We start from the raw sequence: 14241 nt of genomic DNA, 5'->3' as shown, positions 1-14241 counted from the left end.
TTATTAGAAACTGACAGTAAGATCAGTGAAACAGACAGGAAAAGATTATTAGCCACTCACATAAAGTTTTTGTTTCTGTAATAGCCATAGGCCTACAAAACTACTGTTGTCTAAATTTACAATTTAAACATGACCAACTCAGTGAATTTTTAATTATAGATTCAGTTTTTACACAGTGTTTCTTTGCTAAGCTTCTTTAGACCACTAATAGTGCACCAATTTGAGAATTCATTGAACTTTATCAAAAAACAGACAGCATGGTCAATAAAATTACAGTCTTCCTATAAGTTCAACTCAAGCCTTATTCTATACTACTTAAACCCTAATAAATATTTACACGTTTCTTACATAGATGAATGGAATATTAATGGAAGTTTGGAATTTAGAAATGGGCGTGATCGAACGTTTGAAAATCATACACAATCTCACGAGAAAATATGAGATTTACCGATTATTGTTTACATTGCAAAAGATGAGAACCGAACCGAATCGATCCGGATTTTACTGAACCGCGAGAATAGAGCACTTCACAACAGCACTGTTGGTTTGTTCTCGAGAGATGTGCGCACGGAACCGATTTTTACGTGCAATTTCATCATTCCAGTCGTCGAACCCGGTTCGGTGCTGACCCAGAGAAGACAACGGAAACAAACACCTAAGAAGAGGTCGAGATTTATTGGCTTGAGACGAAGAAACGTTCGATACGATTTGAACATTGTTCGTGTTTAATTGCTATGTGGGCAGCATGCCGTTGCTTTGTAGGAAAAAAAGGACTCTAGCTAGCTAGGTCAATTAATAGACTACCTTAGCAAGTCAACGAGAGAAATAGACTATATCAGGGCCTCGAGTCGGAGGTATCCCAGCCTCCGCTTGACACTGGGAGTCGGAGCTGGCGTCTCCAAGACCTCTACTGGGTACTGAGCGTTGGGAACAACCGGGGATTTGGATGAGGCCTTGCTTGGGAATGTCGGGCTAGTCGAGAAGGACAAGATTGGAGTCAAGAGGAGGAGAGCAGTCTCACATTTAAACCAAAAAAATCACAGGTTAAAACGCCATCAACAGTTCAGGTAAAATGCGTGTCTTTGTCCTGCTTGATAATTATTTGCTGGTTGTCAAAACTTGTGAAGACTCTAGCTAGCTAGCTAGTTAGCTACATTACTAGGTACAAGAGCAGTGCAAACAATGTTGTCTGGAAGATAGCTACTCCCAAACCTCATCAGCATGCGTGAGATTAAGTGGGCTTCAGCTAATATACAAACCTAGCTAGTTGCCAAACAAATGCCAAATGGTTAACAGGTTAGCAATTCCTAGCTCATGTTTTAAGTACAATTTCACGACATTTTATTTTGTGTTTGCACAACACAACATGAAGATATCCTGCTAGCTAGCTAATTTAGCCAGCTTTCAGGGTGGCTGGCTAGTTAGCCAAGTGCCAAGATAGCCTTTATCTTGATTTTGCTCAAAGTAATCGATGCACTAAAATCCATATAATGTCTTTTGTAATGCGACATGTTGGTGTATTTTTGTGAGGTAGTTATATTTCAGTTAACCTAAAATGAACGCTAGTTAGCTAGCAAGCAATGTAACTTTGCTTCATCGACAATGTTTCGTTTGGTCGATATCTTAGTAACCAGCTGGGTTGGCTAGTTAACGCTAGATATCCTAGCTTGTTAGCTTGCTAGGTAACCTGTGTAGCTAGCTAGCTGTCTTTTAGCTGGCATCATTTTTCTTCTAGCCACCTCCCCAAACCTATTGCTGACCTAACGAAGTTATGTAGCTAGCTTGCTAAGTCTAATTCACATATTAGTATTTTGTTCTTCGATGTCAGATAGGTTAGCGTTTGATGCTGTGTAATGAGATTCGATGTTGTGACATGTTTCAGTAACTACAACTAACTAGATCATACAGGTTTTAATGTAGTTGTTAGCTCTTGCTGTGTCATATGGAGTCGTGTAATTTGATTTACTATGCTGGTAGCCTTTGCAGGCCTGTAGAAAGGAGAGGAAGTCTCATGAAGCCCAGGAAACGTCTCGAAGAAAACGTGCTTCAATGACACATGACTCAACATGGCACACACATTACTGTGGTATCAATCCGTCAGCGTCACTATGGCTACATAATCAGATGCAAAACTCTCTCTTTCTCAGACATGATGGAGGAACTGCACAGCTTGGATCCTCGGAGGCAAGAGCTGCTGGAGGCGCGCTTCACTGGGGTCGGCGTCGCCAAGGTCTGCCAGCCTGCCACACTCCCAACATTTGAAACCCCTCACTGCTCTTTCATCCCTCCATCTCTTTCTCTTCAGTCCCCCCTTGTCCCACCTTGTACTAATGCAACCATTTTATATTCAGCTCCATGTCTGTGTCCCTGCCTTTTTGCTGTTAATAAAAGACGAAGCAAGACAAAGTGAACCTGCACAGTCATGTTGCCTGTTAACTGAAACACTATTGAGACCTCTCTGCAATAAATTGCAGAGTTTTGGAAAGATATTGCATTCCATTTAGAGGTATGTACATAGTATTATAGCCAGTAGTTGTCTTGTTGCATATAACAGGCCTGCAGTGAATCACAGGAACGTATGCTGTGTGCACATCTTGGCTGATTCTTGAGGGCTATCTCTGCTAAGTGAATTTGCGTTTAGGGCACTTTTGAGTTACTCGGCCTGATGTATTTTTCTTTGTTGGTTGCATGTTGGATAGCAATCAAACTGATATCCAGCTTTCATTGGACAATGAAAGAAGGGCGCACATGGCGTGCCCCCTTTTTTCCCCTGTATATCCCGCCCCAAAATGTGTACAGACATATAGTGTGGACATATACACAGTGTCAGTGTGGTGCCTAAGCTAAGACTCATTTGACTGTCATCTAATACTCCAGCATTGAAGGTCAAAATGCACATCCCCAGTCTGAAGGACATTTATCTATTAACAGCTGCCAAACCTTTTGCTTGTGTGTTGTCATTAGCTTTCGGTAACCTTTAGCTAGTCGTTGGAGTTTAGGTAACCTTTTAGCCAACAAAACTTTTTAAAAAGGCAATGCCAATTTAACAACTTCAGTTTTCTTGTCGTCCATGGAACTCTGGTGTATAGTAAGGACAAAATGAAGAAATCTTGCTAAGCAGGATGGTACGATAATTGGCTTAAGACCATGGAGCATCATGAAAATGTTGTGCTGGAGTGTCTGAAGTTCATTAAGATGTGGCAGCACTTGTCTTGATGCACCAGGCACAGTAGGAAGCCAAGTCCCAACCAGCATGCGCTCGTCTGGCAGGAGCCTCTGTGCTGTGCAGGCTCCAGTGGGAGGGTTGGAGCCGGTGTTTCGCTCCCGCTGGCCTCGCCAAGCATGGCGTGCCCAGCATGGCCACAGCCACTGAATGCAGAGAGTTTCCGAGAGAGGGACGGGGGATGTGCGTTTTAATCTGGCGTTCCTGTGGGCCTCACTAGAGCCTTATTTCCTCAACCTTCATGAAAAAAAGTGTCTTGGGCTAACGTTGGAGGTGCGTTTGTCTTGAGGAAGCTGACATGGAGAGAGGCTGTGGTAAACGGCAGCCTCTTAGCTGCTCTTGTGCCATTGTGTTTCAAACTGATTCTTTGCTTAATTATATATATGTGTTTATTTCCTCCTTTCTCTAGGGTTCTGGCCACAACGAATCATCCAATCAGAGCCTGTGTAGTGTGGGCTCTCTGAGTGATAAAGAGCTTGAGGTTAGTTTTAAAACGTGTATGTGCGCACACACACTCAATCTGTGTTTCATGCACAGAACATACTCTGATGATGATGATGATTGATTCAGTACCTAAATTCACCTTTTTAGCATTGGCATATTGCCCAGAATGATACCTGTGCCAGCATACATGTATGAATGCATTCTTTTAATGCAGTTCACTGACACTGCAATGCAGCATGTGTTTACACATTTGTACGTTCCTTTAATGCTGAACTTCATAGCCAAATGTTCCAAGCATGGAGTTGTTGAAGATGAAGGCAATCCTGATGTTACCCAGGGCCTTTTTTAGGTGCACTGTTTGACATTTTCAGGGTAGAGCTGATGGAGGGGGTGTGGTGCAATGGGGTCACATTAGTGCTTCACGGTTTTGTTTAGTCTGGTGTCTAGTCGCTCGCTCTCTCATTTGCTCTCTTGGCAGATATCCCGCACAGTCTCACGATATCTCACACTGTCTCATAATATCTCACACTCTGTCTTGTTTGCTCGTTCTGTCAAACATGCTTTCTTTCTCCGGCTTAGACACCTGAGAAGAAGTCTAATGACCAGAGGACGCGCAAAAGGAAAGGAGATCCCTTTGACAGCCAAAGTAAACAGAATCATCCTGGCAGTGGTAGACTTGTTCTCCTTACCAGACTCCTTTGTCACCTTTCAGTGGATCTGTATTTTATCCAACATGCATTTATATTGTGTGACGAGACATTGGTTAATGTTATTTTTTTTAGGCTAGTGTCACATGACATCAGTATTTCAAGGCTGGATTGGCTGCTGGTGGTGTAGTTCATCGCACATTCTGACGGGTTTTATCTCTTGTTTTTCCTCTACCAGCCAAAGGAGGAGGCAGAGGACACAAAATCAGTGATTATTTTGAGGTGGGTCCTGCCGAGGATGCAACTGTCATGTTGTGTAACTTCAGCATGTCTTCAGAGGTTTAACTTTATTTGAAATGTGAAGGGCTCCTTGAAAGAAGTTTTGGCATGAAAGTGATTAAGTGCTCAGTGCAAGTTTTGCTGCAGTTTTTTGTTCTTTTGTCTGTATGAAGCAGGGCCATTTGAATCAGTTCTGTACTTTGTACTGTCTCCACCCTTTTTTGTTTAGTCAATCATATAGTCTTCTAAAAAGCTAAAGCATGCAGAGTCCTTGCATCCTGGATGTAGTGAAGCATTTCAATAGTCAAGTACATTTTATTCCCCGGCTAATTATAGCCAAGTTCAGGCCCAAAGAGAGCATTTTTTGTGAGTTGGGTGCTCTGACTATGTCCCATGATGCTGTTTTAAGGCCTCCTTCCCCTGACCAGAACAGAGCACAGTCAGCATTCTGCCATGTTGAAATTAGCTTTGCAAATAGTCATGTGTACCAATAATATGTGATCAAACAGATGAATAAGCCCATTGACTGGATTGCCAGGAATGACTACAACTTGAAACAAGTGATTTCTACCAAAGCCTTTGTTTGTCTGGAGGCTTCAGCTGAGCTTGCTCACTGGCTATTTGGCTGTTCAGACAGTGAAACATTTTTGCTTGTGTGGTTTGCCCCATCCATTTTCCCCCCTTCATATCCTAGTTCTCTGCATCAGAAAGCTTAAGTTGTAATAATGCAATAATGTATACTTGGTCATGTGGCGACTGAATTCACAGCACAGAGTGGAGCAGGACAGATTGAACGGGAGGTTATGAAAGATGTGCTGACAGAACATGGGTCTGGGTCACTGCAACCAATAGCTTGGTTTCCTGAAGCATTTGTTTCAATGCTGTAATCATCAGACTGGAACTTGGCGTACCACATGCTGGGTGAAGGACACATAGCCCACCTGTAATCTGAGTGTGCTTTCCCACTGAAACACAACACCAGCAGCAGTGAAGATGGCAGCCTGGCCTGTCTGTGCACACTGCATAGGGAAACAGGCTGGAAAAATAAGAACACCTCTACCTTGCGGTGAAATGTCTCCTCACTGCAGCATTAAGATTATTAGCAAATGTCAGGATTTTTATTTTTCCTGGGACTGACATCAGCTGTTTTGTTTGTTTGTTTGTTTGTTTTTTGAGGTGTCACTGCTGTATTAAAGTGAAAACCTCATGACACAAATTGGTCATAGAAGACAAGGGTAATGTCCATAGAGTAAAGGTGCCTTGCAAATGTGCTTTGATCGTTAGAGGAGAGGTAGGGCCAGGGACTACATGGGGACCTGGTAGCCATGGCCTAGCCAATCTCTAGCGCACTACTCACTTGGGGGTGCAGTACTCGGTCCTCTCTGTCCAGGACGGAGGCGCTGTGTAGCAGGTCTGCCATAGCGTGGTGCTGAATGTTTTCTGTTCAAATTTTACACTAATCATTCCCCCTTTATGCTAATCCTCTCCACTGTGTGTATCTCTGTCTGCTTTGTTCTCCCCCTCCCCCCAGTTTGCGGGAGGTAGTGGTGCAGGCACTAGTCCGGCGCGTGGTATTCCACCTGTGGTGCGTTCTTCTCCCCAGCACTCGCTCTCCAACCCTCCTGCTGCAGTGAGTTGCCGGTTCTCCTCTTCTTCCATTCTCAATTCTTTCTCTCACTCTCAGCCACTTATCACCTGTCTCTGTGGTGCCCTGGCTGGCTGCCTTGTTCACGTTTTAGGCCATCATCATATTGGTTCTCGCATTAGATTTAACCTCCTAATGACTTGTCAGAATGAACTTCAGTTTGGAGTGTCATTGTATGTTAATATTCAGTGTGACATGAAATATAATGAATGAAGGTGTGTGTGATTTAACAGGTGCAGCAGGGAAGCCCCTCCTCTATTGGTTCAGCAAACACAGACCACTCCCACTCCTCATGTTCCCTCAAACCAGCCATCACACACACACAGCACCGAGCAACACAGGTAGCATGCACACTCACTCTCAAAATACAAGTGTCAGATGACAGTGTAACGCATTTAGAAAATCTGCTTCCAAACGTTCGTTCTCTCTCTCTCTCTCTCTCTCTCTCTCTCGACCAGTCGGAGCTGACTCTGGAGAAGCTGGCTGCGTTGGAGAGCAGTAAAAGTTCTGACCTGGAGAAGAAAGAGGGCCGCATAGATGACCTCCTAAGGGTGCGGCTGCCAGCCTTTCCCATATGACATCTGATGCTGAATGATTAGAATTGCTGTGTTTGGAACCAATTCCCAGTGTTTACGCTTTACTGCTTGTTGCTTTAAACATGGATCATGAAATCAATGCTTAAGATTTTGAACATACAAATCATGTCGCTATTGTAAATCTAGACGTCTCTTCCTATTAACAGTGCTGCCTGTTCAAATGTTCTGTCTGGCCTCCCCACACTGAATAGCATACAGTTCTTAAAAGGTGTGCAATGCACTGTAAATAACTCACATCTTTATATGTCCAAATCCTCAGCAGACCTGGATGGCCTTTGTTAATATGCTAACATTCATGCGTTATGTGCATGTGACTAATGGCTTATTCTCCTGCTGCAGAACCATTACTACTGTGTTGCTCTTGAATTCAATATCTCTCTCCCTGTGTGTATGTGTTGCAGGTGAACTGCGACTTGCGTCGGCAGATCGATGAGCAGCAGCGAATGCTGGAGCGCTGTAAGGAACGCCTCAACAAGTGTGTAACCATGAGCAAGAAGCTGCTCATCGAGAAGGTGCATGAACCCGAACTTCTGTTCTCCTGGGGAAGGGAAATGCAGTGCAGGACCTGTGCTGAAAGTGTGTGTCTGTGTAGTCGAAGCAGGAGAAGATGGCGTGTAGGGATAAGAGTATGCAGGACCGCCTGCGGTTGGGCCACTTCACTACAGTACGACATGGTGCCTCCTTCACTGAACAGTGGACCGACGGCTACGCATTTCAGAACTTAATCAAGTAAGATGCACACCTTTTTTGGTTTTGACTAGGAAGAGCCAGCACACGTGCGCTTCATGTCCTGGCTAAGGCACATTCAAGCTGGGTTTGTGCTATGTTGTGTGCTCACCCTGCATTTATGAAAGATTCCATGGCTACAGTGCCAGGTGAGTGCAAAAATGGGCATTTCCTGCTGGAGAGAGGTGGGAATGTTCTCATTGCATAACTACCTGTTGGCAAGTTGCTGAACTCAGAACGCTGAATAACTGAAGTAATTACAAGATATTACAAAGCATGAAGTCCAGCAGGGGTGATCTGCTGCACGCAGGCAAGAGCTGGTGTACTGTCCATGTTGTAACACAAAGAAAAAAAAATACAAACTTCTGTGGTTATTTAACATACCAGACACACATGTCCTGCTCCTGTCCTGATTGACCAGAGATGGACTTGAGAAGCAGCACATAGAGGTAAAAGGTCTTTGACCTTTGGGTTATTGTGCCGCTGCACCTGTAACTGAGCTCGGCACGGCTGAAACGCCAAACGCAGTGTAAAACGCAACACAGGAGTAAAAGCTGCTTAAAGGAATATTCCAGTGCTAAACCTCTTAAAACATTCTTACATAATGCATAATTTTAAAATGCTTTTGAAGTGTCTGTCATGTTTAGATTTTATATTTACACAGATGCACAGCTTTAAAAAAAAAAAAAAAAAAAAAGGCTTTTACAACTGCAAGCATAAGTTGTATCGTGTGTAGTTTTCATGTCATGCACACAGTTGCCTTGTGGAAAGCTGGTTCGCCATGGTGCATACCCAAACACTCTCTTGCTGATCAATGGCACTGTATTATGATGCCCTGAATGGAAGTGTTCACAAATATGTTTGGATGGACTGATTGCAAAACTGGAAAATGAGTGAGTAAATTTGTGCTCATCTGTTTTGTCCTCTGTGCTGCATTTGTGTGACCAGGCAACAGGAGAGAGTGAACTCTCAGAGAGAGGACATTGAGAGACAGAGGAAACTTTTGGCTAAGAAGAAACCGCCCAGTGCCTCCCAGACTCCACCACCCAGCCTGGAGCCCAACAAACGCAAGAACAAGAGTAATGGTGCCGAGAACGAGATGTGAGCATCAAGAGGTGGAGGGGAGTGAGACAGGCAGGGAAGGAGAGGGGAGTGGGAAGGAGGGAGGAGAACGGGAGAAGCTGGATGGAGGGGAGTGAGAGGTTAGGGAAGGGGAGGGAGCTGGAGGGAGGGGACTGAGTGGGCAGGAGTATGAGGATCTACATGCTGGTATTTTTTTAGCTCACTGAAAATGTTTTGCATTGATGCCTTTTCTGTGATAGGTTATCACTAGCTGAATATCATGAGCAAGAAGAGATTTTCAAATTGAGACTTGGACATCTAAAGAAGGTAGTGTAACGAAATGCAGATGTGTTGCTTGTTCTGAGGTTTTTGTTTGTTTTAATTCTGTTGATGTTTTATTGCATTTTTGTGTGCTTATAGGAAGAAGCTGAGATTCAGGTCGAGTTGGAACGGTTGGAACGAGTGCGTAATCTTCACATCCGAGAACTCAAGAGAATACATAACGAAGATAACTCCCAGTACGACCCTTATTTCTGCCACTCAACTGCTGCTGTCAGGACGTTTGCTATAGTGCTCTCACACTGATGTTTGCTGTACATAGCTGCTGTGATGTTTGCTGTGACGCTGCTGTTGGGGCTTTTGCACTTACCAGTCTCTGAATGCCAGAGCTGCCCCTGCTGGGTTTTGCTGGACTTTAAAGTACCTGAGGTGAAGTTGACATGTTTGTTGGTGTGTGGCAGGTTTAAGGATCACCCCACCCTGAATGACCGATACCTACTACTACACCTGCTGGGCAGAGGAGGCTTCAGTGAAGTCTACAAAGTAGGGGAGCTTGCCACTGCACCTGGACATGCTGCACAGATGGACATGGACTGTCTTGTTTTTATACTCCTTGTTGATTCTCAAGTCATGTTGTTTTTTGTTGTTTTTTTTCCTTTTCTCCTCGTGTGTGTGTGTGTGTGTGTGTGTGTGTGTGTGAGTGTAAGTGTACTCTGAAGTTTTCACCATCATGTTTGTTGATTTGTACTGAAATGATTGTCTCTTGCAAAATTATTGTATTTCATTGTCTGTCTGTCTCTGGCCTGATTTCTGTGTTCGTCCTCCAGGCGTTTGACTTGACAGAGCAGAGATACGTGGCTGTAAAAATCCATCAACTCAATAAAAACTGGCGCGACGAGAAGAAGGAGAATTACCACAAGTAGGCCATTGCATCCCTGTCCCACCCCCCACTCACGCCCTGCCTCCATGTTCGTGCCCTTTCCTTCCAGCAGCTCCAGCCTGGGGGCTTCCTTTAGAGCAAAGTGCTGTGCTGCTTCTTTAAAATGCAGTTTAGGAATAAAATGTAGCTTTTCATCATGTTTGCCTTGTTGCATATATGATCCCTGCAGTCATGTAGTCACAGTCCGTACAAGATCATAGGGAATGTGACTGAAGCTGTGCAAGGGTATGTGTAAGCACTGTGGTTTTCTGACGGTTTCAGGCATGCCTGCCGAGAATATAGGATACATAAGGAACTGGACCACCCCAGAATTGTCAAACTCTATGACTATTTCTCCCTGGACACTGATTCGTGAGATACCTTTCCTGCTTGTTTAGATACAGTCAAGTATAGCAAATCTCAACGGTAGAGCTGATTTTTGAATGCATGCAATGAATTTGTGTGCATGCATGTGTAGGTTCTGCACAGTGCTGGAGTACTGTGAGGGCAATGATCTGGACTTCTACCTGAAGCAGCATAAGCTGATGTCTGAGAAAGAGGGCCGTTCAATCATAATGCAGGTTGTCAATGCCCTTAAATACCTGAACGAGATCCGTCCTCCAATCATCCACTACGACCTTAAACCAGGTACAGCAGAGAGATGCTCCATACAACCAGAGCCCATGGGGCTTCCACAGCACTTGTAAAACAGTCCAATATATAGATGTCATTAGACATTACCACCTGCAGGTGGCAGCAGAGTGCTCTTAATTGCTTATGGAAAACACTAGGACAACAGACTCCTAAAATGGAGGTCACACCATAAGCCTGTTGAGTTAGCTGACTTGTCTTGAACCATCAGTAAACTGGCTGACCTTTGATCTCTGATTGCTGTGCTTATCAAGGTAACATCTTGCTGGTGAACGGTACAGCCTGTGGGGAGATAAAGATCACAGACTTTGGCTTGTCCAAGATCATGGACGATGATAACTATGGCGTAGATGGCATGGAGCTCACCTCACAAGGAGCTGGAACCTATTGGTCTGTGCATTCTGAAAACACTTTGTGATGCAAACTATAATTGGGTATCTTTGTTCTAAAAAAAAAAATAATAATAATCTTGGTTATGGTCAAAACATTTGTCTAATGCCTAAATGGTTATCTTCCACAGATACCTAATGAGCTTCAGATCAAAGTAGTTGCCACCTTTGACGTTCACCCTTTCCCTCTTGTAGGTACCTACCCCCAGAATGCTTTGTGGTAGGGAAGGAGCCACCTAAGATCTCCAACAAAGTAGATGTATGGTCAGTAGGTGTGATCTTCTACCAGTGCCTCTATGGGAAGAAGGTAATGGCCACATTGATAATGCCCCACCTTTTCTCTAGCCCTCATTTGCTGCCTGTAACCACTAAATCAGCCATTTTATTAAAGGCTAAAATGCAAATGCATTCCAACAAGGAAAAAACTAATACTTTTTGGTCAAAATAATACTGTCCAGGCATCCATGTCTCATGTGGGCTTCACCAGGGTGTTTTTACATACTGCAATATATTGCAGATCATAGAGTAGCTATATACACACCCTACAGCTATCACCCTATTCTAAGCCTACGTTCACACTGCAGATAAAAGTGGTCCAAATCCCACATGTTCTTTCTGTGGCTCGTCACTATATCCTTTAAATCTGGCCTATATTTGACATTAGTCTGAAGACATTGTACCCCTGAACTGACCTGCATGTGCCCAATTTCAGTACCACATTTGAAAGTGTTAAATTTCATTGTGTGTTTGCTTTTCTTATCGCCATCCAAGTGACAGAACTGTGTGTCTCATTCAGAAAAATATTTGATTTTGGCCCATCTTATCTGTACTGCAGAAGTAGCCTTATCACAAAACTTTTAAATGTTATGACCTTTCCTCCCTGTACTGTTCTGCCTTGTCAAAGAACCATGCTGATGGATCTTGAATTGTCGTCTTTTGCCTGTTCCTCTCTAGCCGTTTGGTCATAACCAGTCCCAACAGGACATCCTGCAGGAGAACACTATCCTCAAAGCCACAGAGGTGCAGTTCCCTCCCAAACCTGGAGTTTCACCTGAGGCTAAGGTGTGTGTATATATCTCCTTCTCTCTCACTCATTCACTCAGCTCTGGAAAAAAAGAGACCACAGCAAATAATCTGTTTCTTTGATTTTACTGTTTATTGGTATTTGAGAAAAAAGCTGACATTTTTCTCAGATTCCAAATAAAAATAGTCATTTACAACTTTTTTGTTTGCAGAGAACAACCACTCCTCAAAATAAGAAAAAAAGTTTTCAGACTTCAAATATTGCAAATAAAAGAAGTTCATGTTAATTTTAAACAATACTAAACACCAGTCCTAAAGTTCTAACTTGGAAAGAGTTCGGACATCAATATTTGGTGGAATAACTGATTTCTAGTCACAGCTTTCATGCACCATGGCATACTTTCTGCTTTGTTCAGGTGATCACCTAATTAGTACCTCATTAAGTAGCATGAGGCATGTCTGTGTTGGATCACACGCTGGAATGGAACAGCTGCCAATATACAGAGAGAATTTTGGAGTAGTCCCCATTTATTGTATTGTGAATCATTAACCGCAGGAGTCGTGATAATCCAGATTTTAAGTGCTTTTTGAAGAGGAGGTGGTGGTTCTTCAGTGTACGTTTCAAGAGTGTACGGACAGGTGGGCAAGCTAGTACAGAAAGGTTTGAGGTGTTCCCCTCCCTTGAGGAGCAGTGGTTCAAGACACGGTGTACTCGAAGCATGAAGGGTGCGAGATACGGTGCAGGCTTAGACTAGTGTTTTCAGGTAGAGCAGAAAAGGTCTACACTTGTATGACTACTAATTTTATGTATCTCTATGCGGTTCCATCTTTCCAGGCTTTCATCCGCCGCTGTCTGGTCTACCGTAAGGAGGACCGCATTGATGTCCATCAGCTGGCCAGTGATCCCTTCCTACTCCCACACATTCGCAAATCAGTGGCCACCACGGGCAACTCCAGCACAGCGGTCGCCTCCACTTCCAGTTCCTCCAATAGCAGCGCCTCAAACTGAGAGCCCCCACCCACCTATGCCTGTCTGATTGGAGCAGAGAGAGTGGGGCTCTGTATATGCCCCACCCAGCTCTGCAGTACCGTAGGCAGAGGACCTGCCTCTGCCTACCGAGAGAGAGGTGGCAAGGAAAAGCAAGCAGGAGGAAGGGCCAAGAGGGGTGGAGGGAGGGAGGCGGGGCTGGAGTTCAGTCTCCCCCTCTGCCCTTCTTCTCTCCTCGGTATTTCAAGGCTTTCAACGTGGTGTGCGGAGTTTAAGAAGCATACTTTGTATGAGTGAGACAGTCAGTGAGAGGGACGGGAAAAAATTCATGAGGTTGTTTCATGTTTTAAAAAAAAAAAAAAAAGTAATGGACACAATAGAGAAGAGGACACAACTGCAGTTTGGAGAGATGAAATGGACTGGTCCATGCCCTGCCCCCCACAACACACACACACACACACACACACACACATTTGTATCTTTTTTTTTTTCTTTTTTTTTTTTTTGAAGGCATATTCCTATGGGAGACAGACATCCCCCCCCCCCCTTTTTTTGTGTGTTTTATGTATAAGAACAGTGTGAAAGGTACTGAATCTAAAGGACATGCTCTACTCCTCCAGTCCCACTCCTTTCCCCCTCATAAGCTTTTAAAAGTACTTGTGACCATTAGGAATATTTCTGATAAGCTTATCACCGATAGTCCAGCTTCAACCAGCCATATTAAAGCAGAAATCATTGCTGAATCACCATCACACCAGTGAATATCCAACACTAAATTTAAACATGCTTTTTTTATTGCCATTCAAGAATTGTAATGAAGTCTTAAAGCTCCATCAACTAACTGTTCTTCTGAGACCGTTTATGTCTCACGTTTTTCTTTCCCTCCTCCTCTGCGACCAAAGCTGAGCTCTACCAGTAGGTGGTGCTGTTTGACGAGTTGTTTTTGTTTTTTTTAAATCTGTTTGGAAAGACATTTTTAGAAAGGTTCATATTGTAGATGGTTTAGAGACACTAATCAGTGGCCCGAAGTTTGTTCCATTTCGTGTTTTGAATTGGGCAAAAAACCTTTTTTTTTTTTTTTTTTAGTTTTTTGTTTAATAGATTTTTATTTATTTAGTTTTTTGGCCATAATTTTATTTTACACACACACACACACACACACACACTATATATATATATATATATATATATATATATATATATATATATATATATATATAAAATCTCACTCACACACACACATACTCATATTTATTTAGGTCTGTTTAAAATAGCCGATTCCTGGTCCTGATTGTCTACTGTGTGGGGGAAAAGGACTTTTTGGAGGGAGGGGGGATGATTATGGGGGTACAGGGCAAAAATGGCAATGA

General features: G+C 43.4%; 1 protein-coding gene across 4 annotated transcripts; it reads left to right on the top strand.

Moving 5' to 3' along the window:
- The first annotated feature begins 470 nt into the window (after positions 1-470).
- Positions 471-13235, top strand: tlk2 (tousled-like kinase 2). Of its 4 annotated transcripts, none has more exons than XM_027003375.2 (21): positions 471-1067; positions 2148-2230; positions 3633-3704; positions 4247-4313; positions 4553-4596; positions 6125-6223; positions 6472-6579; positions 6697-6789; positions 7236-7346; positions 7427-7563; positions 8509-8661; positions 8883-8949; positions 9043-9140; positions 9363-9444; positions 9729-9820; positions 10103-10192; positions 10299-10468; positions 10726-10861; positions 11056-11167; positions 11815-11922; positions 12719-13235. In XM_027003375.2, the coding sequence occupies exons 2-21, from the start codon at positions 2150-2152 to the stop codon at positions 12890-12892; spliced, it is 2094 nt and encodes a 697-aa protein (XP_026859176.1). In that variant the 5' UTR covers positions 471-1067; positions 2148-2149; the 3' UTR covers positions 12893-13235. The 4 variants fall into 4 exon arrangements, with proteins under 4 accessions (XP_026859176.1, XP_026859175.1, XP_026859178.1 ...); XM_027003374.2 differs by having other exon boundaries at positions 4247-4337; XM_027003377.2 differs by lacking the exon at positions 6125-6223.
- Positions 13236-14241: the final 1006 nt, after the last annotated feature.

This window comes from Electrophorus electricus, chromosome 1 (genome assembly GCF_013358815.1).
Source record: "Electrophorus electricus isolate fEleEle1 chromosome 1, fEleEle1.pri, whole genome shotgun sequence".
NCBI classification, from domain to species: domain Eukaryota; kingdom Metazoa; phylum Chordata; class Actinopteri; order Gymnotiformes; family Gymnotidae; genus Electrophorus; species Electrophorus electricus.
Note: the sequence above shows the minus strand (reverse complement) of the source record. Positions and strands in the feature narration are given on the sequence as shown.

Bases quoted from the DNA above. Each gene is read 5' to 3' on its own strand.
- tlk2 (XM_027003374.2), top strand. From the start codon at position 2,150: ATGATGGAGGAACTGCACAGCTTGGATCCTCGGAGGCAAGAGCTGCTG. The intron at 4,338-4,552 runs GTAGACTTGTTC...TTCCTCTACCAG, and splicing joins ACAGAATCATCCTGGCAGTG to CCAAAGGAGGAGGCAGAGGA. The intron at 9,141-9,362 runs GTACGACCCTTA...GGTGTGTGGCAG, and splicing joins CATAACGAAGATAACTCCCA to GTTTAAGGATCACCCCACCC.